This window comes from Gymnoscopelus braueri (genome assembly GCF_963280865.1).
Source record: "Gymnoscopelus braueri genome assembly, chromosome: 18".
Classification (NCBI taxonomy): domain Eukaryota; kingdom Metazoa; phylum Chordata; class Actinopteri; order Myctophiformes; family Myctophidae; genus Gymnoscopelus; species Gymnoscopelus braueri.
In genome coordinates, this window is record NC_137618.1 from 9,047,752 (window position 1) to 9,072,999 (window position 25,248).

The 25,248-nt window shown below is 48.2% G+C and overlaps 1 protein-coding gene across 2 annotated transcripts in view; it reads left to right on the top strand.

Annotated features, from left to right (window-relative positions):
* Positions 1-23,489, top strand: part of ttn.1 (titin, tandem duplicate 1) — a 91,947-nt gene extending 68,458 nt beyond the window's left edge. The window contains exons 86-111 of one of the 2 annotated variants that reach the window (XM_080456805.1): positions 26-1,792; positions 1,943-2,236; positions 2,501-2,785; positions 3,047-3,346; positions 3,536-5,614; positions 5,879-6,181; positions 6,525-6,830; positions 6,982-7,272; positions 7,429-7,728; positions 7,932-8,237; positions 8,569-8,880; positions 9,081-9,362; positions 9,489-10,082; positions 10,211-10,498; positions 10,756-11,055; positions 11,237-11,539; positions 11,760-12,062; positions 12,215-12,799; positions 12,948-13,250; positions 13,450-13,749; positions 13,972-14,547; positions 14,821-15,126; positions 15,315-15,905; positions 16,139-21,124; positions 21,567-21,981; positions 22,174-23,489. In XM_080456805.1, coding sequence (XP_080312931.1) covers positions 26-1,792; positions 1,943-2,236; positions 2,501-2,785; positions 3,047-3,346; positions 3,536-5,614; positions 5,879-6,181; positions 6,525-6,830; positions 6,982-7,272; positions 7,429-7,728; positions 7,932-8,237; positions 8,569-8,880; positions 9,081-9,362; positions 9,489-10,082; positions 10,211-10,498; positions 10,756-11,055; positions 11,237-11,539; positions 11,760-12,062; positions 12,215-12,799; positions 12,948-13,250; positions 13,450-13,749; positions 13,972-14,547; positions 14,821-15,126; positions 15,315-15,905; positions 16,139-21,124; positions 21,567-21,981; positions 22,174-22,198 — 16,700 coding nt within the window. In that variant the 3' untranslated portion in view covers positions 22,199-23,489. The remainder of the gene's footprint in view (positions 1-25; positions 1,793-1,942; positions 2,237-2,500; positions 2,786-3,046; positions 3,347-3,535; positions 5,615-5,878; positions 6,182-6,524; positions 6,831-6,981; positions 7,273-7,428; positions 7,729-7,931; positions 8,238-8,568; positions 8,881-9,080; positions 9,363-9,488; positions 10,083-10,210; positions 10,499-10,755; positions 11,056-11,236; positions 11,540-11,759; positions 12,063-12,214; positions 12,800-12,947; positions 13,251-13,449; positions 13,750-13,971; positions 14,548-14,820; positions 15,127-15,314; positions 15,906-16,138; positions 21,125-21,566; positions 21,982-22,173) is intronic. The other variant, XM_080456806.1, reaches the window with a different exon arrangement.
* The last annotated feature ends 1,759 nt before the right edge of the window (positions 23,490-25,248 follow it).

Consider the following 25,248-nt stretch of genomic DNA (forward strand, 5'->3'; position numbering starts at 1 on the left):
TCTGTGTTTCTCCTGGTTCTTGCAGAGGAGGCCAAGGTTGACCCAGACATGGCCATGAGAACTCACTACATTGTGAAGGCGGGTAAAGATGTGGAGCTGTCTGTTCCTCTGAAGGGCAGACCCGCTCCCACCACCTCCTGGTGCAAGGGAGACGACTGCATTGACAAAGACCCCAAATATGAGTTCCACTACTCTGACACCACCTCTGTGCTGGTCATGCGTGAGGTGACCAGGCTCGATACCAGCAAGTACACTGTGAAAATTGAGAATGGTGTGGGCGAGGCCAAGTTCCTGACTCTGTCTGTGAAGGTCCAGGACACTCCCGCTCAGTGCCAGAACCTGGTGCTGAAGGATGTGACCCGAGGAAAGGTTACTCTCTGCTGGGAGGCTCCTCTGCTTGACGGTGGTGCTGAGATCACCAACTACGTTGTTGAGAAGAGAGACTCCGCAAAGAGATCCTTCTCCGCTGTGACCACCAAATGTACAGAGACCACGTACACCATCGAAGACCTCTCAGAGAAGACTTCCTTCTTCTTCCGCGTGTTGGCTGAGAACGAGAACGGTGTGGGTGAGCCATGCAGCACTGCTGAGCCAGTCAAGTGTACTGAGACTCCAGGACCAATCAAGGAGGTCTCTATGAAGGATTCATCCAAAACATCTGTCACTCTGCAGTGGCTGAAACCTGACTATGATGGTGGCAGCATCATCTCTGACTTTGTTGTTGAGACAAGACTCAAGGGTCAGGAGACGTGGGCTTTGGCCGGCTCCAGTAAACACTGTGAGTATATTGTCAAGAAACTGAATGAGCACTCTCAGATGTTCTTCAGAGTCGCAGCCAGGAATGAGAAGGGACAGGGCGACTTTATTGAACTTGGGCCCATTACAGTGATTGACTACATCATCACACCAGATGCCGACCTTTCACAATACGAACGCAGCACTATCAAAGTCCGCCTCGGTCACAATGTGCACATTGAGCTGCCATACAAGGGCAAGCCCAGACCTGGTGTCAGTTGGCTGAAGGACAACCTGCCTCTGAGGGAGGACGAACAGATCCGCTTCAAGACGACAGAGAACAAGGCCACTCTGATGATGAAAAACATCAGGAAGGACAATGAGGCTAAATACACCCTGGTCCTGGACAACAGGGTCAACAGGAAGTTATTCCATATCCAAGTCATCACCCTAGGACCACCATCCAAATGTGTTGCACCCATCCGCCTGGACGAGGTGAGAGCAGAGAGCGTCATGATCTCCTGGGATGAACCCAACGATTACGGAGGTGGAGCAATCACCTGCTACACGGTGGAGAAACGTGATGCCACCCAGTCTGACTGGAAGATGGCCTGCTCCAGAGTAGAAGAAACCCAGTACAAGATCTGCAACCTGGTCAAAGGCGTGCAGTACCAGTTCAGAGTGCGTGCTGAGAACAGGTACGGCGCCAGCGAGCCTCTGCTCTCACAGATGGTCATCGCCAAGCACCAGTTCAGGCCACCCGGCCCACCAGGCAAACCAGTGGTGTACAACGTAACCAACGATGGTATGACCATCCAGTGGGAGCAGCCCCTGTACGACGGCGGCGCGCCCATCCAGGGCTTCCATGTGGAGAAGAAGGAGAAGAACAGCATCATGTGGCAGAAAGTGAGCACTTTCCTGGTGAAAGAGAACGAGTTCAGGATCCTGGAGTTGATAGAAGGTCTGGAGTATAACTTCAGAGTCTACGCCCAGAATGACTCCGGCTTTAGCCGCATGAGTGATGAGAGTAAGGCGACCATGGCTGTCTCTCCTGTTGGTGAGTAGATTTCTATATATATGATCATTCTGGCTGCAATTGCAATAGTCAACAAAAATATTGTGCCACTTAAAGCTGCAATCTAATCCAGGGTTACAGTTGAAATTACCCTATTATGTCACGCTATAAATCATATTGTGTGTGTTTCAGATGCTCCTGGAATGCCGGACTACACAGATGTGACCTTTGACTCTGTGAGCTTGAAATGGGATGCACCTAAACATGATGGAGGCAGTAAGATCACAGGTTTCACCATTGAGAAACGGCAAGGCAAGGGTCGCTGGTTCAAGGCTAACCTGACTGATGTACATGAATGCGAGTACACGGTCAGCGGCTTAACTATGAATGAACGCTACGAGTTCAGAATCATCGCCAGAAACGCCATTGGTGTCGTCAGCCCACCTTCTAACTCATCTGGCTTCATTGTGGTCAGAGACGAGAATGGTGAGTGCTATTGTATGAGATTGGTATAAATCGGTTCTTCACATTTGGATTAGTTAAGTAATACATAGAGGTTAACTATAGTACTTTTTATATTAAAGTTTAAACTTCAATATTGTAACAAATTGAGAAATATAACCCTGGATCCCAAGCTCACTGTTCTTTGTAATATGTCATAATCTAGTAAATTCAATATTACAGTTTATTCTTCCAAAATCCCTACAGTCGTACTTGATTCTAACTCACAACTTCCCTTTGCCCACCTAGCCCCTCCAAACATTGAGTTTGGTCCGGAATACTTCGAGGGTCTGACCGTCAAGGCAGGAGACAACATGAAGGTGAAGGTGAGCATCAGTGGCCGGCCCAATCCCAAGGTGGTGTGGTTCAGAGACGGCGTGGAGATCACCAAAAGGATGATGGACGTCATCAACGTGCCTGGATCCAGCACTCTGTGTGTCAGAGACGCAGACCGCACACACAAAGGCCTGTACACCGTGGAGGCCACCAACGGATCTGGAACCAAGAAGGAGAAAATCCTTGTACAAGTGCAAGGTATGTGGTCTTAATGAGGCGTTAATAAATTATTATCCTTTATTATTGATATTACATATATATTATTACAATGAATGAGTAACTAGCTATCTATAGCTAAAGAATATGCCGTTATTTGTCTATGTCTCGTTTATTCTGTTAATCTAAAGGATTAATAACCTGATGAATATTAAACCGTTACTATGTGCAGTACAGTATAATGTACAGTTAAATACATTTATTCATATTTATTCATATTTGTTCATTTTTTCCATTGTCCAGACACCCCTGGTGAGCCGGTGGGACCCATCGTCTTCTCCGACATTTCTGAGGGCAAGTGTACTCTGACCTGGAACCCTCCAGGGAATGATGGATGCTCAGAGGTTACCCATTACATCGTGGAGAAGCGTGAGACCGCCAAGATCTCCTGGGCCCTGGTGACGGACGAGTGCCATGAGAGCTCGTACACCGCCACCAAGCTCATCAAGACCAACGAGTACCAGTTCAGGGTCTCTGCTGTCAACAAGTTCGGTGTCGGCAGAACGATTGAGTCCAGCCCCATCCTTGCACAGATGCAATACAGTAAGATGATTTGCAAGAAAGAAATAGGAAATTTGATGTTTTTTTCAACTTGTATACATGCAAACCATTCAAATTATAGTGATGTTCAAGTTCTTCTATGGCTATTTGCAAAGCTATAATTCATGAATTATATTATAATTTATATGTCTCCACATTAGTATCTAAACATCTCATCTTGTTTTCTCCCAGCTACTCCCGACTCTCCAGGCACTCCTGACTCCACCGATATGACAGCAGAGACCATCACTCTGTCCTGGGCAGCTCCGACTAATGATGGAGGCAACCCCATCCAGTCTTACATTGTGGAGAAACGTGAGAAGAAGACCGTCAAATTCTACAAGGTGTTGACCAAGAAGCCTATCGTTGAATGCGGTCACAAGGTCACCGGCCTTACCGAGGACATGGAGTATGAGTTCCGCGTGATGGCCGTTAATGATGCCGGCGTCGGAGCTCCCAGTAACATCTCCTTGCCCATCAAGGCCGCCGATCCCAAGGACATCCCCTGCGCCCCATCTGTGGTCTGCGTGTCCGACTCCACCAGCACTTCCATCAGCCTGGAATGGAGCAGGCCCAGTGATGACGGAGGTATGGAGATCTTGGGCTACATCGTTGAAATGGCGGAGGGAGCGAGGGAGGTGGAGGACGAGGAGTGGAAGAGAATGAACGAGGAGCTGGTGGCAGAGACGCAGTACGTGGTGAGCGGCCTGACGACCGGTGCAGAGTACCGGTTCCGCGTGGCAGCTGTCAATCACGTGGGTGCCGGTGACCCACAGGAGATTGAAGAGGCTGCTGCGGCTATGGACAGACTGACGGAACCACTGGTGGACATCGACGCCAGCTTCAAGCAGACACACATTGTGAAGGCTGGACGTTCTGTGTGTCTGGGCGTCCACTTCAGAGGAAAGCCTGTTCCCACTGCTACCTGGGTGAAGGAGGAGGGAGAGCTGGGCGTCTTGTCAGAGATCCTGACTACAGATGGCTACAGCTCCCTGTCCATTGAAAACTGCACCAGAAATGATGCAGGCAAATACTCCATCACACTGGAGAATGCCTGTGGCACCAACCTCATTACTTTCACTGTGAAGGTGATGGATACCCCCGGAGCTCCACAGGCTGTGGCCTTAAAGGAAGTTACCCAAGGGTCTGTCACCCTCATCTGGGAGCCTCCTCTCAACGACGGTGGAGCGCGCATCCATCACTACGTTGTAGAGAGGCGTGAGTCCAGCCGTCGTACCTGGATCCAGTGTGGAGCCAATTCCCCCGCATGCATCCTCAAGGTCCAGGACTTGCTGGAGGGGTTGCCGTACTTCTTCAGAGTCTCAGCCGAGAGCCAGCACGGCGTGGGCGAGGCCTTTGAGCTGCCGGAGCCCGTCAGTGCCACAGCAGAGCCAGCCGCTCCTAAGAGACTGGACGTACTGGACACCACAGACACCACTGTGTCTCTGGGCTGGCTCAAGCCAGAGCATGACGGTGGCAGCCGCATCCAGGGCTACATCATTGAGGCTAAAGCTAAAGATGGAGACAAATGGATGGTCATGGGCAACACCAAGGGTCTCACCTACAACGCGGAGAAGCTTAACAAGGGAGACGAGTATCACTTCCGCGTGAAGGCGAAGAATGACGCCGGCCTCAGCCAGCCCAGAGAGACCCAGGGGCCTGTTCTGGTGAAGGAGCCTCATATTGAGCCAGCAGCCGACCTTAGCGAGATCACAAACCAACTCATCACAACCAGGTCCGGTTGCACCTTCACCATCGACGTTCCTATCAGTGGCAGACCTGCTCCTAAGGTCACCTGGAAGTTGGAGGAGATGAGGCTGAAGAGCACAGAAAAGGTCATCATCGTGACGTCCAAGGACAGGACCAGCATTACCGTGAAGGAGGCCATGAGGGGCGACGGTGGCAAGTACCACCTGACTCTGGAGAACGCGCCGGGAACCAAGACCTTCACCGTTGAAGTCAATGTTATCGGAAAGTCCAGTCCTCCCGAAGGACCCATTGAGGTCACCTCTATCACATCTGAGTCATGTGACGTCAGCTGGTCGCCGCCTGAGGACGACGGCGGTACCGATATCACCAACTACATCGTGGAGAAGCGAGAGTCTGGCTCCACCGCCTGGCAGCTCATCAACTCCAGTGTGAAGCGCACGACCCTGCATGTCAGTCACCTGACCAAGTACATGCAGTACACCTTCAGGGTCTGTGCTGAGAACAAGATGGGCATCAGCAGGTCCACTGAGTCTGAGACCATCGTTGCTGAGCATCCATTCAGTGAGTAACTTTATGATTGAACATAATTAGCTAACCAGAGGGGCAAAGAATTACATAGAATTTAATGCTGAGCAATGCAAAACCAGTTCAGTGAATCTTATGAGTGTAACAGCAGATTAAACATAAATCCCTCGGTTGCCGACTTTATAAGCGACCAATAGTAAGCCATACGAAATGCTAAGTCACATTACATAGTCTATTGTCTAGACAATAACAGAATGACGATGAGTCCTCTAAGTGTTAATGTCTTGTTCATTACAACAGCGCCTCCTGGACCGCCAACCAGGCCCACCGTGTTCGGCGTCAGCTCCAACAGCATGACCATCAAGTGGGAGGAGCCGTACAATGACGGCGGCAGCAAGGTGACGGGCTACTGGATCGAGAAGAAGGAGAGGAATATCATCCTTTGGGTGAGGGAGAACAAGATCCCCTGTTTCGATTGCTACTACCGGTTGGAGAGCCTGGTGGAAGGCCTGGAGTACCAGTTCAGGGTGTACGCCATGAACAGCGCCGGTCTCAGCAAAGCCAGCGAGGCCTCCAAGAGAGCCGTGGCTCAGAACCCAGTTGGTGAGGATGAGCACAATTTACAGTGTTATACAGATATGTAATAAGAATCAATCAGTAAGATTTAAATAATTCAGTAATAGTTCCTTTGTCCTGATATTACCTTTGTTTTCATATTTAACTACTTAAACCATAATATTCTTAAGTCGTACAATGAATTTGCAAGCTCATAACTTGAAGCTTTTTGAAGATTTCTGTACATTTTCATGCCCAAAATATGAATGGTTGAAAGTGGTTAAAAAAATAAAGTGTGAAAATCAACTGATACACAAGAACAAACCATACAGTTTTATTCCAGTCCAGGCAATAGGACCCCACAGATTAACTGTTGTATGTGTGTATTCAGATGCAACAAGCAGACCAGAAGTCACCAACATCACCCGCTCCACTGTGTCGCTGAAGTGGTCGTCTCCGTTGAACGACGGAGGCAGTCCCATCAGCGGGTACATCGTCGAGCGTAAACCGTACATGCTGTCAGGGGAGGGCCGCTGGCTGAAGTGTAACTACACCAACGTGACGGACACCTTCTTCACGGTCACCGCGCTGGGAGAGGGAGAGGCTTATGAGTTTAGAGTCATCGCCAAGAACACCAACCAGGTGTACAGTCTGCCCTCCGAATCCACCGGCGAGGTGCAGTGCAAGACAGACTTAGGTAAGATGGGATTCTTATCCAGAACAACTTCACAAGAGCAAGGTTAAAGCAAAACAAAATGAAAACGTACAAAAGCAGAATAAGTAGTATAAGTAATTTATTATTAGTATATTATTATCATACTCACTGTCACTTTCCTGTTGTACCTCAGAACCTCCAAAGGCCCAGCTGGACAGCAAGCTTCAGCAAGATTTAGTGACAGTCAGGGCAGGTTCAGACCTGGTTCTGGATGCTGCAGTGGGTGGCAGACCGGACCCCAAGTGCTCCTGGGCCAAAGGCACCAGGGACCTGGAGCTGTGTGAGAAGTACCACCTTCAGTACACCGCCACCAAAGCCATGGCCATCATTAAGCTGTGTGACAGAGATGACACCGGCGTCTACATCCTGACCGTCAGAAACGTCAGTGGAACCAAAACGGCCGAGGTCAACGTCAAAGTGCTCGGTGAGTCAGAACACTGTGTTCTATTTGTACTTTGTAATTTCTTCTTAAAAGCAAGCACGCCAGCAATTCAATTAAAATGTGACTTTAAGTACTGTTCTTTGTCCACCATCTGCTGGTGACTCATTTTTTTAACAACGAGTGTGTTCCTCTTCTCAGACACTCCTGGAGTTTGCGATGGCGCGATTGAGTTCAGTAAAATCACGCAGGACTCGTGCACGCTGAGCTGGAAGCCCCCGTTGGAGGACGGAGGAGACGCCATCAGCCACTACATCGTAGAGAGGAGAGACACCAACCGCCTCACCTGGGTCGTCATGGATGACGAGTGCAAGGAGACAACGTGCAACATCACCCGCCTGTTCAAGAACACAGAGTACCTGTTCAAGGTCCGTGGAGTGAACAAGTACGGATCTGGAGTCTACCTCCAGTCCGACCCCATGGTGGCCAGAGACATGTTCAGTAAGTACACTTAACTTATTGTTTATTTCTGGCTGTTCAAAAAACTGCTTGTTTTCAATACATTACTGTCTCAAAAGATGAAGTACCGATTAGATAAACATAAAAAGGATTAGATTAATATATCATCTCTAAAACCAAAAATACAAAAGTGACATCAAGTATTAGTGAATTAACCTCCGAATGTCCTTCGTACCTCCTTCTAGCCGTTCCGTCTCAGCCTGGCAATCCTGAGATCCTGTCGTCAGGAGAGGACTTTGTCACCCTCCAGTGGCTTAAGTCGGAGAGCGACGGAGGCAGCCCGATCCTCAACTACCTGGTGGAGAGAAGCGAGAAGAAGAGCGCCCGCTGGGTGAAGGTCAACAGAGACGGCACCCTCGTGGACACCACCCTGAAGGTGTCTGGCCTCACCGTGGGCAACACGTACCAGTTCAGAGTGACAGCCATCAACAAGGCCGGAGATAGCGAAGCCAGCGAGCTTTCTACGCAAGTCGTCTGCAGAGTTCCAACATGTAAGTCTACTCAAAAAACAACTCTTTCTTTATCTGTTCTCCTGTTTTATCAAGTTGGAGTAAAAGGGGGTTAAAAAATGGTATCGTCGATTTGACTATGCAGTTAATCGGTAATCGAATATTGGCCAAAATGTTACTATTGTGCATCCCTAATTTATATTGATAATTGCAACATACAATATACTAATGTTAATATTGATAATATCATAATATACTAATGTTAACATTGATAATAGTATCATACATACATAGCACTAGTGACAGAACTAATATTGATAACATCAATATGAATATCATTCTAATATTAATATTGATCCTGTTTCCTCATCAGGCGTTCCATATGAACCTTCGATTCCTCGCGTCACCGACACTACCGCCGACAGCATCAGTCTGGCGTGGTCCCGTCCCATAGAGGATGGAGGTGCTGAAATTCTGGGCTACATCCTGGAGATGCAGGAGGATGGCTGCGAGGACGAGGAAGTATGGACCCCAACCCACGAGAAAATGCTGAAGCACCCCGAGCACGTGGTGACCGGCCTGACTCTGGGAAAGAAGTACTACTTCCAAGTAGCCGCGGTCAACGTCAACGGACCCGGAGACTTTAGTGACGCGTGTGCCGAGACAGAGCCAATGGAGAGGATTGGTAAGGCTTCATCATCTATTATTATTACTAATACGAGTATCTGGACCATCTATTAATCTATTCTTCAACTCGATTCGTTATAAGAAAAGAAAACTGCTTCTCAGTTATTCTATTAATCTACATGAGCAAGATTAAGTTGGTTTCAATTTATTTTTGGTTAATTTCCCAGCCCTAATTCTTCTGCTTTTTTTCCACCTCAGAACTCCCTGACTTTGAGCTCCATGACGACCTGAAGAAGACCATCTGTCTGCGCGCCGGTAGCTCGCTCCGTCTGCTCGTTACCGTCACCGGACGTCCTGCTCCCAAGATCACCTGGAGCAAGCCTGACGTTGATCTGAACGCACGCGGCTTCATCGAGGTCACCAACTCACACACACAACTCATCATCGACAAGGTGCATCGCTACGATGCCGGGAAATACACGCTGGTGGCTGAGAACTCAGCCGGCACGCAGGAGGTCGGCATCATGGTGAAGATCTATGGTACGTCACGTCACTGTGTCTGTCATAACGCATTGATCAAAACAACTTAAAAAATTGCATTAATCAACAAACAATAAGCGATGAACTAGATTGATGTATTAACTAAAATTGTTCTTTCCATGTTAGACACTCCTGGCCCAACCGGACCAATCAAGATCAAGGAGTTGACCAAGGAGTCAGTCACCATCTCCTGGGACGCCCCCACCGTGGACGGCGGCGCGCCCGTCAACAACTTCATCATTGAGAGACGCGAGGCGTCCATGAGGGCGTACAAGACAGTCACGTCCAAGTGCAACAAGACCTCCTACAAGATCGACGGCCTGATGGAGGGCATGTTCTACTACTTCAGAGTCCTGCCCGAGAACATCTACGGCGTGGGCGAGGCCTGCGAGACTCCGGACGTCATCCTGGTGTGCGACGTTCCCCTGCCTCCTCAGAAGTTCGAGATGATCGACGTGACCAAGTCCTCGGTCACCCTGGGCTGGGTGAAGCCCGAGCACGACGGCGGCAGCAGACTCCAGGCCTACATCATCGAGGCCTGCCGCGTCGGCACCGACAAGTGGATGAAGGTGGCGACGCTGAAGATGACCGACTTTGAATTCACGCTCGAGAAGCTGGGAGAGAACGAGCAGTACATGTTCAGAATCGTGGCCGTCAACAGCAGGGGGCCGAGCGTGCCAAAAGAGATGGTTTCTGCTGTCACAATAAATGAACAGAGAGGTATGTAACACCTGGGATTCTCATCCTTTATATCCCCCACTTTGATATGCACCCTTTGAGGCCCCACGTAGTTGTGAGGAGAGTCCTTTGTATATTTTCTAATCTAGATGTGTGTGTTTTTCTTCCAGTGATGCCGGTGGTGGATCTCTCCAGCATTCCTCAGAAGGTGGTGAACGTTCTGGCAGGTAAGACTCTGGAGCTGGACCTGCCTATCATCGGCAGACCACCGCCCACTTGCGCCTGGTTCTCTTCCGGCAAAAAGATGAAGGCGACCGACCGCGTGAAGATAGAGAGCACAAAGACTTTCTCCAAGCTCAGTGTGTCAGAAACCACCATTGACGACAGCGGAGAATACAAACTGGAGGTGAAGAATGTCGTGGGAGTCATCACCGAGGTCATCAAAGTCAACATCCTATGTAAGAAATCCTCATAAATGATTACATTTTCTTTATAAGATAGATAAGATAAACATGTATTGTTCCCTGGGAGGGAATTTCAGGTGTCATAGTATATAAATAAATATGTGTCAAATAACAATGCATATAATATAAATGTATATACGTTGTATTGTTTTGTGCTTGTTTTGCGGAATAGTTGGTTCTCTTTTGTTTTGGTTCTTATATGATACATAACTACATAAACTTAACACATTTTCTTTATTTCTGTCTTCCAGCCAAGCCTGACGAGCCTAAGGGACCGATGAGGCTGGACGAGGTCGACGCCACCTCCATCACCTGCAGCTGGGATCCGCCACAAAGAGACGGCGGTGCTCCCATCAGTGGCTATGTGGTGGAGCAGCGCGACGCCCACCGTCCTGGCTGGGTGCCCATCAGCGACTCCGTCAGCAGGCCCACCTTCAAGTTCGTGAACCTGATCGAGAGAGCCGAGTATGTGTTCCGCGCTGCGGCCGTGAACCGCTACGGCACCGGAGAGTACCTGCAGTCTGAGGTCGTCATGGCCAAGAGCGCACACAGTAAGTTCCTTTCTGAGTACGATTAGGGTTTTAGCTTCATTAACCCTGTGTATAGTGCTACAATGACGATATTATTATAATTTAGAGGCATGCTGATTGGATAGCAACGTCCACAGTTCGTCCCCATAGGAATTAGAGCGGCGCCATTAAATCTTACTAAAAGCTCAATTGTCCTCCTCAGATGTTCCCGGACCTCCCGGCAGACCCATGGTCTTCGACACGTCTCGTGACGGCATGACAGTGGCCTGGAACCCGCCTGAGGAGGACGGCGGCCTGGAAGTGTCTGGATACATTATTGAGCGCAAAGAGGTGCGCTCAGAGAGATGGGTACGGGCCAATAAGAACCCCGTCACCATGACCCGCTACAGGTCTACTGATCTGACAGAGGGTCTGGAGTATGAACACAGGGTCACCGCCATCAACGCCAGAGGGCTGAGCAAACCAAGCCTGCTGTCCAAATCGGCAGTCGCCACAGACCCCGTCGGTAAGATGCCCTCTTTATGTTTTATGCTACTATACCATTATATTTGAAAGAGCAACTTTCCAAGAATGAATGAATGTTGATTATATGTACATTGTCAACATTACAAGTAATTCCATTTATTAGGAATAAAAGAGGCAAGCAAAGTGCAATAAATCTAATACGATACAAAGCTGTTCCATGACAAACACTGACCTATCTGACCACCCCCCCTCCCCAAAAGATCCCCCTGGCTGTCCACAGAACCCCAGGGTCACTGCCACCACCATGGAATCTGTGTCCCTGGCCTGGAGTCCTCCAGACGACGAGGGAGATGCCAGGGTGGATGGGTACCTGATAGAGATGCAGAAGGCAGGCACCAATGCATGGCTCAAGTGTAACACCACTCCCTCTCTGATCTGTGAGTACACCTTGACCAAGATGCCACAGGGAGAGGAGTTCAAGTTCCGTGTGCTGGCTTGCAACGCTGGCGGTGGTGGAGAGGCCGCAGAGGTTCCCGGAACTGTCAAAATCACTGAGATGCTTGGTAAGCTCACCCACCATCTATTATTATGAACTACTGTACACATATGCAAATATATAGCCAGAGTGACTTGCAAAAAGCTTACATTCCTAGATCCCTAGCATTCCAATCAATCTTAAGCCAGTTCGCTAACCATCACTTTTTGTCCCGTCTAGAATCTCCTGACTACGAACTGGAATTGAAATACAAGACGCTTTACGTGGTGAGACAGGGAGGAGTCGTCAGACTCTCTCTGCCCATTAAGGGTAAACCCTGTCCGGCATGCACGTGGTCTAAGGACGGCGGTGCCGTGTCCGACATAGCCATGATTGCCAACACAGAGGATGCCAGCGAACTGGTCATCAAGGGAGCTGAGAGGGGTGACTCTGGCACCTACAACCTCCTCCTTGAGAACAAGGTTGGCAAGAAGAAAGCCCAGATCAAGGTCAATGTCATCGGCCGCCCCAGCGCGCCCGAGGGACCTCTGGTGTTCGCGGAGATCCAGGCCAACTCTGTCAAGGTGTCCTGGAAGACTCCTACAGACGACGGTGGCTCAGACATCCTGGGATACATCGTGGAGAGACGAGAGTCGTCCAGGAATGCCTGGTATACAGTGGACTCCAGGGTTACTGACACACACCTGCTGGTCAAGGGCCTGAAGGAAGGAACAAAGTATCACTTCAAGGTCACCGCAGAGAACGCCTTTGGTATCAGTGCGTCTCTGAAGTCAGAGGAGCCAGTGGTTCCCAAGATTCCTCTGTGTGAGTAGAATCAATATTTCTTCATCTATGCCTCTACACATTTATGTTACATTTTAACCATTGCAATCGCAGAACACGCTTGCATTTCTAGATGGCTAACAGTGCAAAACATCTTCCATATATTAACTGAGTTGTGATTTTAAAACAGGTGCCCCTGAGCCTTCAAGCACCGCACCAGAGATCATAGACGTCACCAAGAGTTCTGTGGCCCTGGCTTGGTCCCGACCCAAGGACGATGGTGGCTCTGCCATCACCGGCTACTTTGTGGAGTACAAGGAGGTCTCAGCTGAGACCTGCTCTCGCCATAAGAAGATGGTGACCTCCACCATGTTCACTGTGCCTGGACTCACACCAGACGCAGAGTACCAGTTCCGTGTTGTTGCCGTAAACACAATTGGAGAGAGCGAGGCTGGACCTTTGTCTGACGCGGTCATCTGCAAAGATCCATTCGGTGAGTTTCATGTTGTTGAACTGTGAAACAGACTGTGATGAGGATTTTATCATAGCTGCTGGATACAATAAGATACATTTTTAGCATTAAACTGACACATCTTAGACCTGATTTACTGTATATGGACGAAAATAGCAGATCTACAAGCTCACTGTGGGCTGTCTGATTTATTAATGTATTATTATTTCTTCTCTTCTAGACAAGCCAAGCCAGCCAGGTGAGATTGACACGGTGACAGTGGCGAACAACTCCATCAAGATCAAATGGAAGGCTCCAGAGTGCGACGGAGGCAAGCCGGTCCTGGGTTACTTGGTGGAGTTCAGGAAGTCCATCGAGAGCACCTGGAAGAAATGCAACAAGCAGAGGACGAAGGACAAGGAGTTCACGGTGCCAGGTCTGATGGAAGGCACAGAGTACGAGTTCAGAGTGTTTGCTGAGAACGAGACAGGAATCAGCAGACCACGCAGAACCGCCACATGCATCAAGACCAAACAGAGTGGTGAGACAACTGTCATGTTCATACCAGCAGAAGTGATTTTATCAAGTAATGTCATCATTACAAGCAACACAGAGGTCTAATGGCTGTTTTATACACAAGTGACTTGGTATTTGAATACAATTGTAACCAGCAGCTAAATAAAAAAGATTAACTCATTAAATAATTATCAATGTATTAAAAGGGGTCAGTTAGTAACAAATACCTGCCTTTTGGTGGTTACAGCTGAAAGCGCACCAGGCCTGAGGAAGGAAATGGACGAAGTGACCGCCAAACTTGGCCAGCCAGCCGTCATGAAGTGCCAGATCATCGGCAGACCCCTTCCAACAATCAAGTGGTACCACGACGGTAAGGAGGTGTTCGAGTCCCGCAAGTTCGAGATGAGCTCGGACGGACGCAACCACTCCCTGTCCATCACGACGGACCAGCAGGAAGACGAGGGCGAATACACATGCAAGGCCGTCAACGATGCCGGAGAGTGTGAAACCACCGCCCTTCTGGTGCTGGAGGCGGCTGCTAGATTCCACCCCGACTACCCATTGAAAGACACCTACTACGCCGCCCTGGGCAGCACCCTGAGGATCCATTGTGTCTACATTGGTCGTCCAGAGCCCAAGATCATGTGGTTGCAGGGAGCTAAGACCCTGGAGAACACGGAGGACATCAGCATTGAAACCACGGAGCACTACACTCACCTGATCATCAAGAACGTCCAGCGCAGAGTCCATGGAGGAAAATACAGGATCAGGCTGCACAACCACTTTGGCCGCACTGACACTGCCTTCAACGTTGAAATCTATGGTATGTTTTTGTATCCGTATTAGTTCAGAATTGTACTCCTGTTGATGTGTTTTTCATTAATTATGCTACATATCGTCTCTTTCGGGTGGTGAAAGGTAGTGGAAAAAATTACCTGTGTTCCAATGGATCCAATGTAGTTATTATTTAGTCACAAAGCTCTTGTTAATACTTTTCATTTGTTAAATATTTATTGAAATATGGAGATACGATATATACAGACACATTTAGAGAAGTCTTTCAAAGTGTTGACCTCATTCACTGTGTATCTTCCAGACAAACCTGACATTCCTCAGGGCCCCATTGCTCTGGACGGGCTGCTTAAGAACTCGGTCATCATCAGCTGGAAGGCTCCTACAGATGACGGAGGCTCCATGATCACCAACTACCTTGTGGAGAAGCGTGAGGACAAGGAAGGCACCGACTGGGAGCTGGTATCGTCATCCATTAACGGCATCTCCTGCCGCGTGCCCAACCTGATCGACGGCGCCGGGTACTACTTCCGTGTCTACGCTCAGAACCGCTATGGCAACAGCGAGCCACTGGAACTGTCTGCACCCATCCTCATCAAGAGTCAAATGGGTATGTTTGCAATCTGGTATTATAGATAATAATACAATTAATTAAGAGGACATAGTGTGATATTCGACCACATAGCTTTACAACTTCAGATGCACTTTGGCACAAGCGCATTGTTCAGGAGCAATTGGCAGAATGACTAAATTGAGGAGAAAAATAACAAAGTCTAATTCATGTCCTCCTTTCCACAGAGAAACCATCACCGCCTGTGTCTCCTGTGGTCTCCGGTATCACCAAGGTCTCGTGCGTGCTTTCCTGGAAACCTCCCGTCAACGACGGCGGCTCCAAAATCAAGAGCTATTGCGTGGAAAAGCAAGAGAAGAAGGGCGAATGGACGCCGGTGACCACGGACGAGATCAAACAGACCGTGTTCTCCGTCAAGCGCCTCACCGAGGGCATGGAGTACATCTTCCGTGTGAAGTGCGAGAACCTGGGAGGGGAGAGCGACTACAGTGAGGAGACTGCCCCCATGGTTACCGCCAACGCAGTGGACGTCCGCGCTCCGGCCTTCAAGGAGGAGCTGAGGAACCAGAGCGTCAAGTACAAGAGCAACGCCACCCTGGTGTGCAAGATCAATGGACAGCCCAAGCCTGTTATTAAATGGTTCAGACGAGGAAAGGAGATCCAGTCCGATGGAAAGAAGCTCAAGATCCAGGAGTTCAAGGGAGGCTACCACCAGCTGGTCATCACCGAGGCCGATGAGGACGACTCCACCATCTACCAGATCAGAGCCACTAACCAGGGAGGCTCCATCTGCGCCACCATCTCTCTGGATGTTGAGGGTAAGTTCACAGACACGTACAATAGTAGACAGTGTACTGTTAATAGTATGACATATTCAGTCACACAGTTTATAGTTTACACAGATGTACCAAATTTTGCTTTGACATTTGCAGTCCAACTACATTGACAGTAGTTACATGACTGTGTCATTTTTATGTTTATAGCCATTCTAAATAGAATGAAACATGTAATAAAAATCCTAAAACTAATATATTCTATTTGTCGTTTCTAGTCCCTGCCAAGATTAACCTGCCTAAGAACCTGAAGGACAAGGAAGCCATACCTGCCCTGCGTGGAGAGATGGTGAACATCAAGATTCCCTTCACCGGTAAACCTGACCCTGTGATCACCTGGCAGAAGGGCCAGGACCTCATCGACAGCAATGGCTACTACCAGGTCATCGTCACCAGGTCCTTCACCTCACTGGTGTTCCCCAATGGAGTGGAGAAGAAGGATGCTGGCTTCTACATCGTCTGCGCCAAGAACAGATTTGGCATTGATCAACAGACAGTGGAGCTTGATGTAGCCGATGTGCCCGATTCTCCGCGCGGTGTGAAAGCCAGCGACATCTCCAGAGATTCAGTCACTCTCAACTGGGTGGAACCAGCCAACGACGGTGGCAGCAGGGTCAGCAGCTACATCATTGAGAAATGCCCCACCACCTCTGATAGATGGGAGCGTGTTGCCCAGTCCCGTGACAGCCACTACACCGTTATCGGCCTGTTTGGAGGAACCGGCTACCAGTTCAGAATCATCGCTGAGAACAAGTTTGGCCAGAGCGCTCCATCCGAGAGCAGCGGTTCCATCATGACCAAGGAGGACAAATCTAGAGTCCTTCTGTATGACCGGGAGGTTGATGACACTGGGTCTGTACCCAGGGGCAAGGCTATGGTCAATGACGCCAAGAATCTCCACGACAAATATTCCATTGCAGAGGAGCTGGGTAGAGGACAGTTTGGTATTATCCACCGCTGCGTTGAAATCAGCTCCAAGCAGACCTACATGGCTAAATTTGTCAAAGTGAGGGGTGCTGATCAAGCCATTGTTAAGAAAGAAATTGCTACTTTGAATCTTGCCAAACACAGTAACTTCCTCCTCCTCCACACCGCTTTTGAGAGCCCTGAGGAACTGGTGATGATCTACGACTTCATTTCTGGTAGCGACATCTTTGAGCGCCTCAACTCACCAGACTTCGAGCTCAATGAGCGTGAAATTGTTAACTACATAAGACAGGTCTGCACGGCTCTGGACTTCCTGCACGAACAGAGCTACGGCCACTTTGACATCAGACCTGAGAATATTGTGTACACCACCAGAACCGGCTCTAATGTGAAGATTATTGAGATGGGCCAGTGCAGACATCTGACTCCTGGAGACGTGGCCAAGATTCAGTACACCACTGCTGAGTATGCTGCTCCTGAGATCCACCAAGGTGACCTGGTCAACCAAGTAACTGACATGTGGTCCGTCGGCGTGCTTGCCTACGTACTTATCAGTGGCCTCAATCCATTCACTGCTGAGACCAACCAGCAGATGATTGACAACATCTCCACTGCAGTCTACACCTACGAAGACGAATCCTTCAAGCAGGTCAGTGTTGATGCACTGGACTTCACCGACCGTCTGATGACCAAGGAACGCAAGCACCGCATGACGGCTGCCCAGGCTCTTGAACATCCCTGGTTGACGAAGCCAGCAGAGGAGCTCAGCGGCAGGGCGATGCAGACAGGCAGACATAAGAGATACTATCAGTCCATAGTGAAGAAGGAGTGGAGCACGGTTATATCTGCAGCTCGTCTTGCCAGTGGGGGATCCATCAGGTCTCAGAGAGGAGTCTTCGTCGCCAAGGTGAAGTTTGCTCCATTCGAGCACGGCCCTCTTACTGGCCCGGTCGGACATAGCGTTGCGAATGAGGGCGACAGTGTCAAGATGACCTGCAACATTGAGAACTACGACAACAGCACTGAGGTGACGTGGTACTCTGGTGTCAGGCAGCTGGAGGCCGGTGACAAGTATGAGATTGAATATGAGGATGGCCTGGCTGTAATCACCATAAACAAGATCACTAGAGCAGATGACGGAACCTACAGATGCAAGGTTGTGAATGAATACGGAGAGGACAGCGCCTATGCAGAGGTGTTCGTCAATGGTGTCAGGTCTTACCGCGACTACTTCACAACACGAGTGGTGAAGAAGGTGAAGCGCCGTGTTGACACCGCTAGAATGCTCCAGAAGCCACCAGAGTTCACACTGCCTCTTACCAACCGCACAGCCTACTATGGAGAGGATTTGCGCTTTGGTGTCACAATCACTGTGCACCCAGAGCCCCGTGTCACCTGGCATAAAAATGGACAGAAAATGGTCCCTTGTTCTGAAGACAAGAAGTACACCTTCATCAGCGACAAGGGTCTTTATCAGCTGATCATCCATCACCTTGATAAAGAAGATGAAGCTGAGTATAGCGTTGTGGCCCGGAACAGGTACGGTGATGACAGCTGTAAGTGTCGCCTCACAATTAATCCTCGCCCCACACCAGCAGACACAACACTGAGGCCCATGTTCAAACGCCTGCTCGCCAATGTTGAATGCAGGGAGGGACAGAATGCTCGCTTTGAGATCAGAGTGTCTGGTCGCCCCGACCTGAAGTGGGAGAAAGACGGCATGCCTTTGGCCCTCGGTCCATCTATTGAAATTGTCCACGAGGGCCTGGATTACTTTATCCTGCACGTGAAAGACACTCTTGCTGAAGATTCTGGTGTGTACAGAGTTACTGCCACCAACTCTGCTGGGTCCGCCAGTTGCCAGGCAACCCTAAAAGTGGAACGCGTCACTCATGTGAAGAAGGTGTATGTGAGTGAGAAGGAAAAGAAGGCGGCAGCTGAGAAGGAGAAACTAGACAAGAAGGTGAGACTTAACCAGATTATGACTGGCACCGCTATCTTGGCTCTCCCCCCCGTCGCAGTGCAAGCCATCAGGGAAGCAGCCGCCATGTTCAAACCTGCCGTGACAACCAAGAAGGGTGAGAAGACCGAGGCTGAGATCCTGAAAGAGAAAGAAGAGAGGAAGAAGAGGGCAGATGAGAAGAGGCTGCGTATGCCATACGATGTTCCCACTCCTCGCGACATTAACCCAGCCGTCCTTGAGGAGGATAATGAGATCAAACACTTCAAACCCATGTCTGACATGAAATGGTACAAGACACTGCGTGACCAGTACAACTTCCCTGAGCCCATGGACAAGATCACGGAGAAGCGAATGAAGCGCATCCGTCTGTCCAGGTGGGAGCAGTTCTATGAGGTGCCTCTGCCCAGAATCAATGACCAGTACAAGCCAAGGTGGCGCATCCCGGCCATGACCCAGGATGACCTCGAGACTGTGAGGCCTTCAAGGTACCGCACTCCCTCACCTGAGGGGAGATGTGATTGTTACCCTAAGCTCAGAAGGAGGTCTCTGGGCGACCTGAGTGATGAGGAGCTGCTACTGCCTGTGAAGGAATATCTGTCTATGAAGGTAACCGAGGAGGACAGACTACGCCTGGAGGAGGAACTACAGTATGGCTATTCTGCCTCTCCACCCAGCCTCAGCCCTGTGCGCTTCGAGCTCTCCGCCCTGCGCTCCACATCTCCCAGAAGAGTCCACGTTGAGGAGGAGGAGGGAGAAGAAGTCAAAAGATACGACTCCTACCGTATCCCATCTAGATTTGAGGCCGGCCCAAGCTTCCTTGATTTGCGCCAGCGCCACGACAAGACCACTTACAGACCTCCCAGGCAGAAACAGAGGGTGAATGAAGAGAAGGAGGATCAGGAGTTGCTCCGCCCTCACAAAACAGACCAGAGAATTACCAGCTACAAGAGTGAGCTCAAACGCATGGAGTTTGAGGAGAAGACCAGAGTCTGCAAGAGGGAGACCTCTGCTGTCGCCCAATACTCTGAGGATGTTCAGTCTGAGTACATAACTTCTGTCGCCACCGAATATATTCCTAAACCAATCAAGAAACTCCCACCTCCTGAACCTCCAGCCCCTCAGAAGACTGCCAAAGTTGATCAAGTTACCTACCCTAAAATTGACTTCATGTCCAGGTATGAGCAGAGGAAACAGGTCTTGAGGACAGAGAGGAAGTCCATGGAGAGAAAGGAGGCGGTGACACAGGCTCCCTTCAGCCTGGACCACACACCACGTATCTCTATCAGGATGCGCTCACACCGCGTGCCCTATGGCTGCAACACCAAGTTCACCCTGAATGTCCAGGCCAAACCTGAGCCACAGATCAAGTGGTTCCACAACGAAAAGGAGATCCAGCAGAACAGGAAATACCACATGAGCAACCAGAGTGGAGTCTTGACCCTCAAGATCACTGAATGTGTGACCGAGGATGCTGGCACCTACCGCGTGGTCTGCAAGAACGCCAGCGGAGAAACCTCCGACTACGCCACTTTGGATGTAGCAGGAGAGGAATATGCTGCTTTCTCATCACTCCGCAGGGATGAGGAGCCACCGTCTGCACACGACGACGAGATGACAAGGACAGAGGTGTATCACGTCTCATCATCTAAGACTACTGTTGAGGAGACGAGAGTGAAGGAAACAACCACTGTTGTTGAGACAAAGACGGTAACGGAAAGGAAAAAAGTGGCTCCCAAGATCCTGAGCAAACCACAGTCTCTGACCGTGAACGAGGGAGAGGTTGCCAAGTTTTTGTGTGACGTTGATGGAGACCCTGCACCCTCTATCACCTGGCTGCGGGAAGGCTCTGTGATTGGCTCCTCTTTCCGTTACCATATCGTCTCAACTGAGTACACCTCCAGCTTTGAGATCTCAAGCGTGGAGATGGCAGATGCAGGCAGCTACACGCTGCTGGTGGAGAATGCTGCGGGCAGCCAGGAGGCTTTCTTCACTCTGAGCATAAGCAAGTCACAGTCCAAGGAGAAGGTCGCAGAAAGGATCACTTCACCAGAGGCCAAGTCCCCTCTTTCCAGGTCCCCCGAACTCAAATCTCCCCCGAGAGTCAAGTCACCGGAACCAATCAAGTCACCACAGAGAGTGAAGTCTCCTCCCACAGTCAAGTCCCCGACACCATCAGAGAGGGAGCAGGCGATGTCACCAATCAAGTCACCAAAGAGAGTGATGTCCCCACCCACAGTCAAGTCCCCCGAGCCAATCAAGTCACCAAAGAGAGTGATGTCACCAACCTTGGAAAAGGCGCCTGTCGCTGTGCAAGGTAAGAAAGCATTATATTAATTGGCTGCAAGTCATAATGTAGACAATGTTTGTTCATCTTCTGTCGTTATAAACTATTATGTCCATGACATAATAGTCACTGGCTTTACTAAAACTGTTAACACCAAGCACTATAACTATAACTATCACTGTAAAGATATAGTTTTAAAAATCATTCTAACTCAAGTGGATGGCAGAGTCATCTATAACAAAGACAATGGTGAACGATATGGTTATAGTGCTTCGTGTGAACGGGCCTTTTTGACAAGTTTCTTTTCTTTGAGAAACTTGGCTCACAGAATGTTTATTTGACATATTCGGCTTTGAATGCGTCTTGGGTGGTCGGTGGAGTCACCGACCACCCAACAGCTTATGTATGACAAAGAAAAATCATACATTAGCCATAACACATGAATCATTTGCTTTTCATTTGCTATCCTCAGCCCTTGTTGAAGAACCAACTAAAATGGGTATTATGGCGCAAAGAGCTTCTGCTGACAGCAGCATGATGCAGGAACATTACTCAGCCTCTCATGTGGAAGCTGCCTCTTACAGCAGCAGCAGCACTCGCACTGCTGAGGTTTCACTTGAGAGCATGTCAGCGTCTAGCAGCATGTCTGCCATGATGACGTCTGAGTCAATGGCTGCCATGAGCTCCAGCAGCAGCAAAATGATGGAAATGTCTGGGTCCATGGCTGCCATGAGTGCCAGCAGCGGCAAAATGATGGAAATGTCTGGGTCAATGGCTGCCATGAGTGCCAGCAGCAGCAAAATGATGGAAATGTCTGAGTCTGTGGTTGCCATGAGCTCCAGCAGCAGCAAAATGACGGAAATGTCTACTCACTCCTCTTCTCTGAGGTACATTAGTTACCGCTAGTTGTCGGTAACTAACGTACAATCAAAACCAGCTTTTGATTGTACATGATTATGCTGAGCATCATGATGATTGACAAAAAGTATACAAATAAAAAATGCATAGCAAAGTGATGTCATGTCTCGCTTTTGTTTGACAGTAGAAACTAACTGTTGTTTTTTTGTGTGGGATAACAGGCAGATGAGTGAAGGAGACGAGTGATGATCCAGACCCGTTCCTGACCGTGGGGAGGACCAACACCAGTCACACCAGTGACTTCAGGAAGTCTGGAGTAAAGGAGGCTTATGTTGGAGCGAACATCTTAAAAACTGTCCAACCAGCTTGGATTCCAATCTGCTGCTGTTCACATTCGGTCCATGTAAAAAAAAGAAAATGAAAAAAGAAAACGGCAACATGGATAAAACGTCCACATTTCATCAAGTTAATTTCTATCCTCAATTCCCTGATCCTCAACACTTTTATTTATTGAATTAGCAAAACCTAATCTTTACTGATCTAGATAAAGACCTGGATTTCTGTTCTTGTAAATATGAACTATTTTTATACCAAACTTGACATTAATTTATGCCAAACTAGACTAAAGTCTAAAGTTGTTATAAAATGTGCCATATTGGATAAATATGACTTAGGATTTTTGATCCATTTTTCTGTGACATGTACATAATGTATATAGCCGAATTTAACGGTTATGGGAAATGTATGCATTGTTATTTATGACAATATTAACTGAAACAAAATGAAACTGAAAGTTTAAAAGGAGAAAGTTTCACATGAAACGAATACCCTGTGCCTGAAACAAAAACACTGTGCCTCAACGATTTGTTGAAGTCTTTAAGATTGCCTCAGCAGGTAGAGAGGCTCCCTGTTGAAGTTTGAAACAAGAATCTGAGACAAGTTATTATCACGCACTGAGGCGTGTGGCCTCAGTGCGTGTAATATTACAGTACTCCTATGAATTATAACACGACCATAAGACCCTGAGTGCTGTTTGCATAATACCCTCATGTAAGCAGCATAAACTGGTCTTGTGTTCGGACTGACAATGTCATACCACCATTTTGATGACATGCTCAGAGTGCTAGCGGCCTGGCACTCTGGGTTTTGATAATTGTAATGTGCACTGTTTCTGGCAAAGGACGCTTGGATTGTCTTTTCAAGAGTAACATCTGCCTTAATTAAATAAAAAAACAAAAGTCAGTACAAGTTCTTCTTTGCAGAAGCAGTGCCAACTCTTGGAGGCTAGTTTGGTAATGTGTTGTGTGTTTGAGTGTGTTTGTAGATTTTAGTAATTTCACCTTGTCACTTGTCAGGGTTTTCACCAAGCCAGTGCACCACAGCAAGTCCACCGTCTGTGAAACAAAGAAAAAAATGCATTAATTGTATGCCCTGCACTTGGATTTAATTGATGTTGATATAGCATTACCATTATGTACTTCCTCCTTGAGTTTTATGCATTAATGATTTAATAAAGCATGATTTCAGCACCATACAACATGTCTGTGTCTGGTTTTGTTGTGATTTATTCTGTTCAACAGCTCAGAATAGGAATTCTGAGCTGTAAATCTGTAATGGAGTATGTGTGACAGTAACGAAGAAATTAGGAAATGGATTTACACAGCATAAACTAGCATTATATGCAGATGTTTGATGGAATGCGTTTAAGTCCACGAGAGCCGGGTGGACAAGAATGTAAATAAACAGGAAGAATTATTACAATGTTTACATGTGGTGGTGTGGTGCAGCCCCACCCCTCATTTGACAGATTTAACATCCAGAACACTTAAAGCACAAGTAAATCTGAAATCGGTGATTTCAGATTACTCAAAAGAATGTTTGGAAGGCGTTGGGGTGGCGGCGGTGAAAGGTAGAGGGAGTAACTAAAGTGAGTGACCCCAAATCCTTTTCATTTCACATCCCTCAAAACCAAACCCACCCCCCCCCCCCCCACACGTCCCCTCAATCAACTGGTCCTGATGCTGAACAGACTAGCATTAGACCCTCATAACACTACTAATAATCAGAGAAAATCTTAATGTACTGTACTGAATGCACAGCCTGGATATTGAGAAAGGCCAGCAAACCTGGCTGCCCAGAGAGGACAGGCTGTGCTCTCACTGAAGTCAAGGAGAGGTGGAGACAGAGCTTCACTTCTTGACCACATAAAGATACAAGAAACTTTAAGGCATAGATTGCCTGCTACCCAGGCAATCTACTATTTGAGGTCATAACAATGATCAACTCATTGAAAATGTCTCAAATACTATCCAATAAATGGTTAACTTAATGTATGCAGGACCAACCAGGTGAATTAATGAGTTAATTGGGTCTGAGAAGTTGTTTACAGATGAGCTACGATCTGACCCCCCTGCAAGCTTTTTGTTGGAGATACCAGAGTCATAAGCCTCCATGGCCTCCAAGTTATACTTCATTCATTGTACGCAGAGATGGGGGGAAATACATCAACTAGATACACCTGATGATCAGGGTTCACTAAAACACAACTGAGATTTAACATCTATTGGAACAATTTAATCCTACAACCAGCGGACATTGTCCAAGGACGCAGCTGGTGGAATATTGTCCTCAACATAGAAGGTAAATCAGTGAGTAATCTCCATTCTGATCCAGAAGTGATGTCTTGTTCTCGTTGTATGTCAGTTCAGTGGCCTTATGGTTGAGGTATTTGTCCTGAGATTTGAAGGTTGGGGTTTGATTTCCTGGCTGGGTCGTACCAAAGACTTTATAAAGGGCACCCAGTGCTTCCTTTCTTGCCACTCAGCATCAAGGGGGTAAAATCCCCAAATTAATGTGTATTTGGCCACAAATCCTCATCTGAAAATATTTTGTGCCAGTGAAGATTATTCCATATTTTTAAAACAATATCAAAACTAGCCGATTAACAAGCTACATTTGACACATTCACTTTTTTTTATAGATCAAATGTAGTAAGAGTGTTGTTTGAACTCAAACCTTGAGAGCTTCAAACATAAGTGTTCAGACAGGGATTTGAACCCAGGTTTGTCATTTCACTGGCAGCTGCACTAACCAGTTGTCTAAAGCACCAGGTCCACTAGGGGGCAGCAGACATGCAGCTACTTGGTCATATTATGTTACATTTACGCCAAGCTCATTGAAGCAATGTCATTGGTTATCCATGTGTCAATCAACTCTAGCAGATTCTGACAGGGGGTGGGATTAAAGAAAGCAGGAAGTAAGAGAGAGAAACAGGTGAAAACAGAGAACAGAGATGT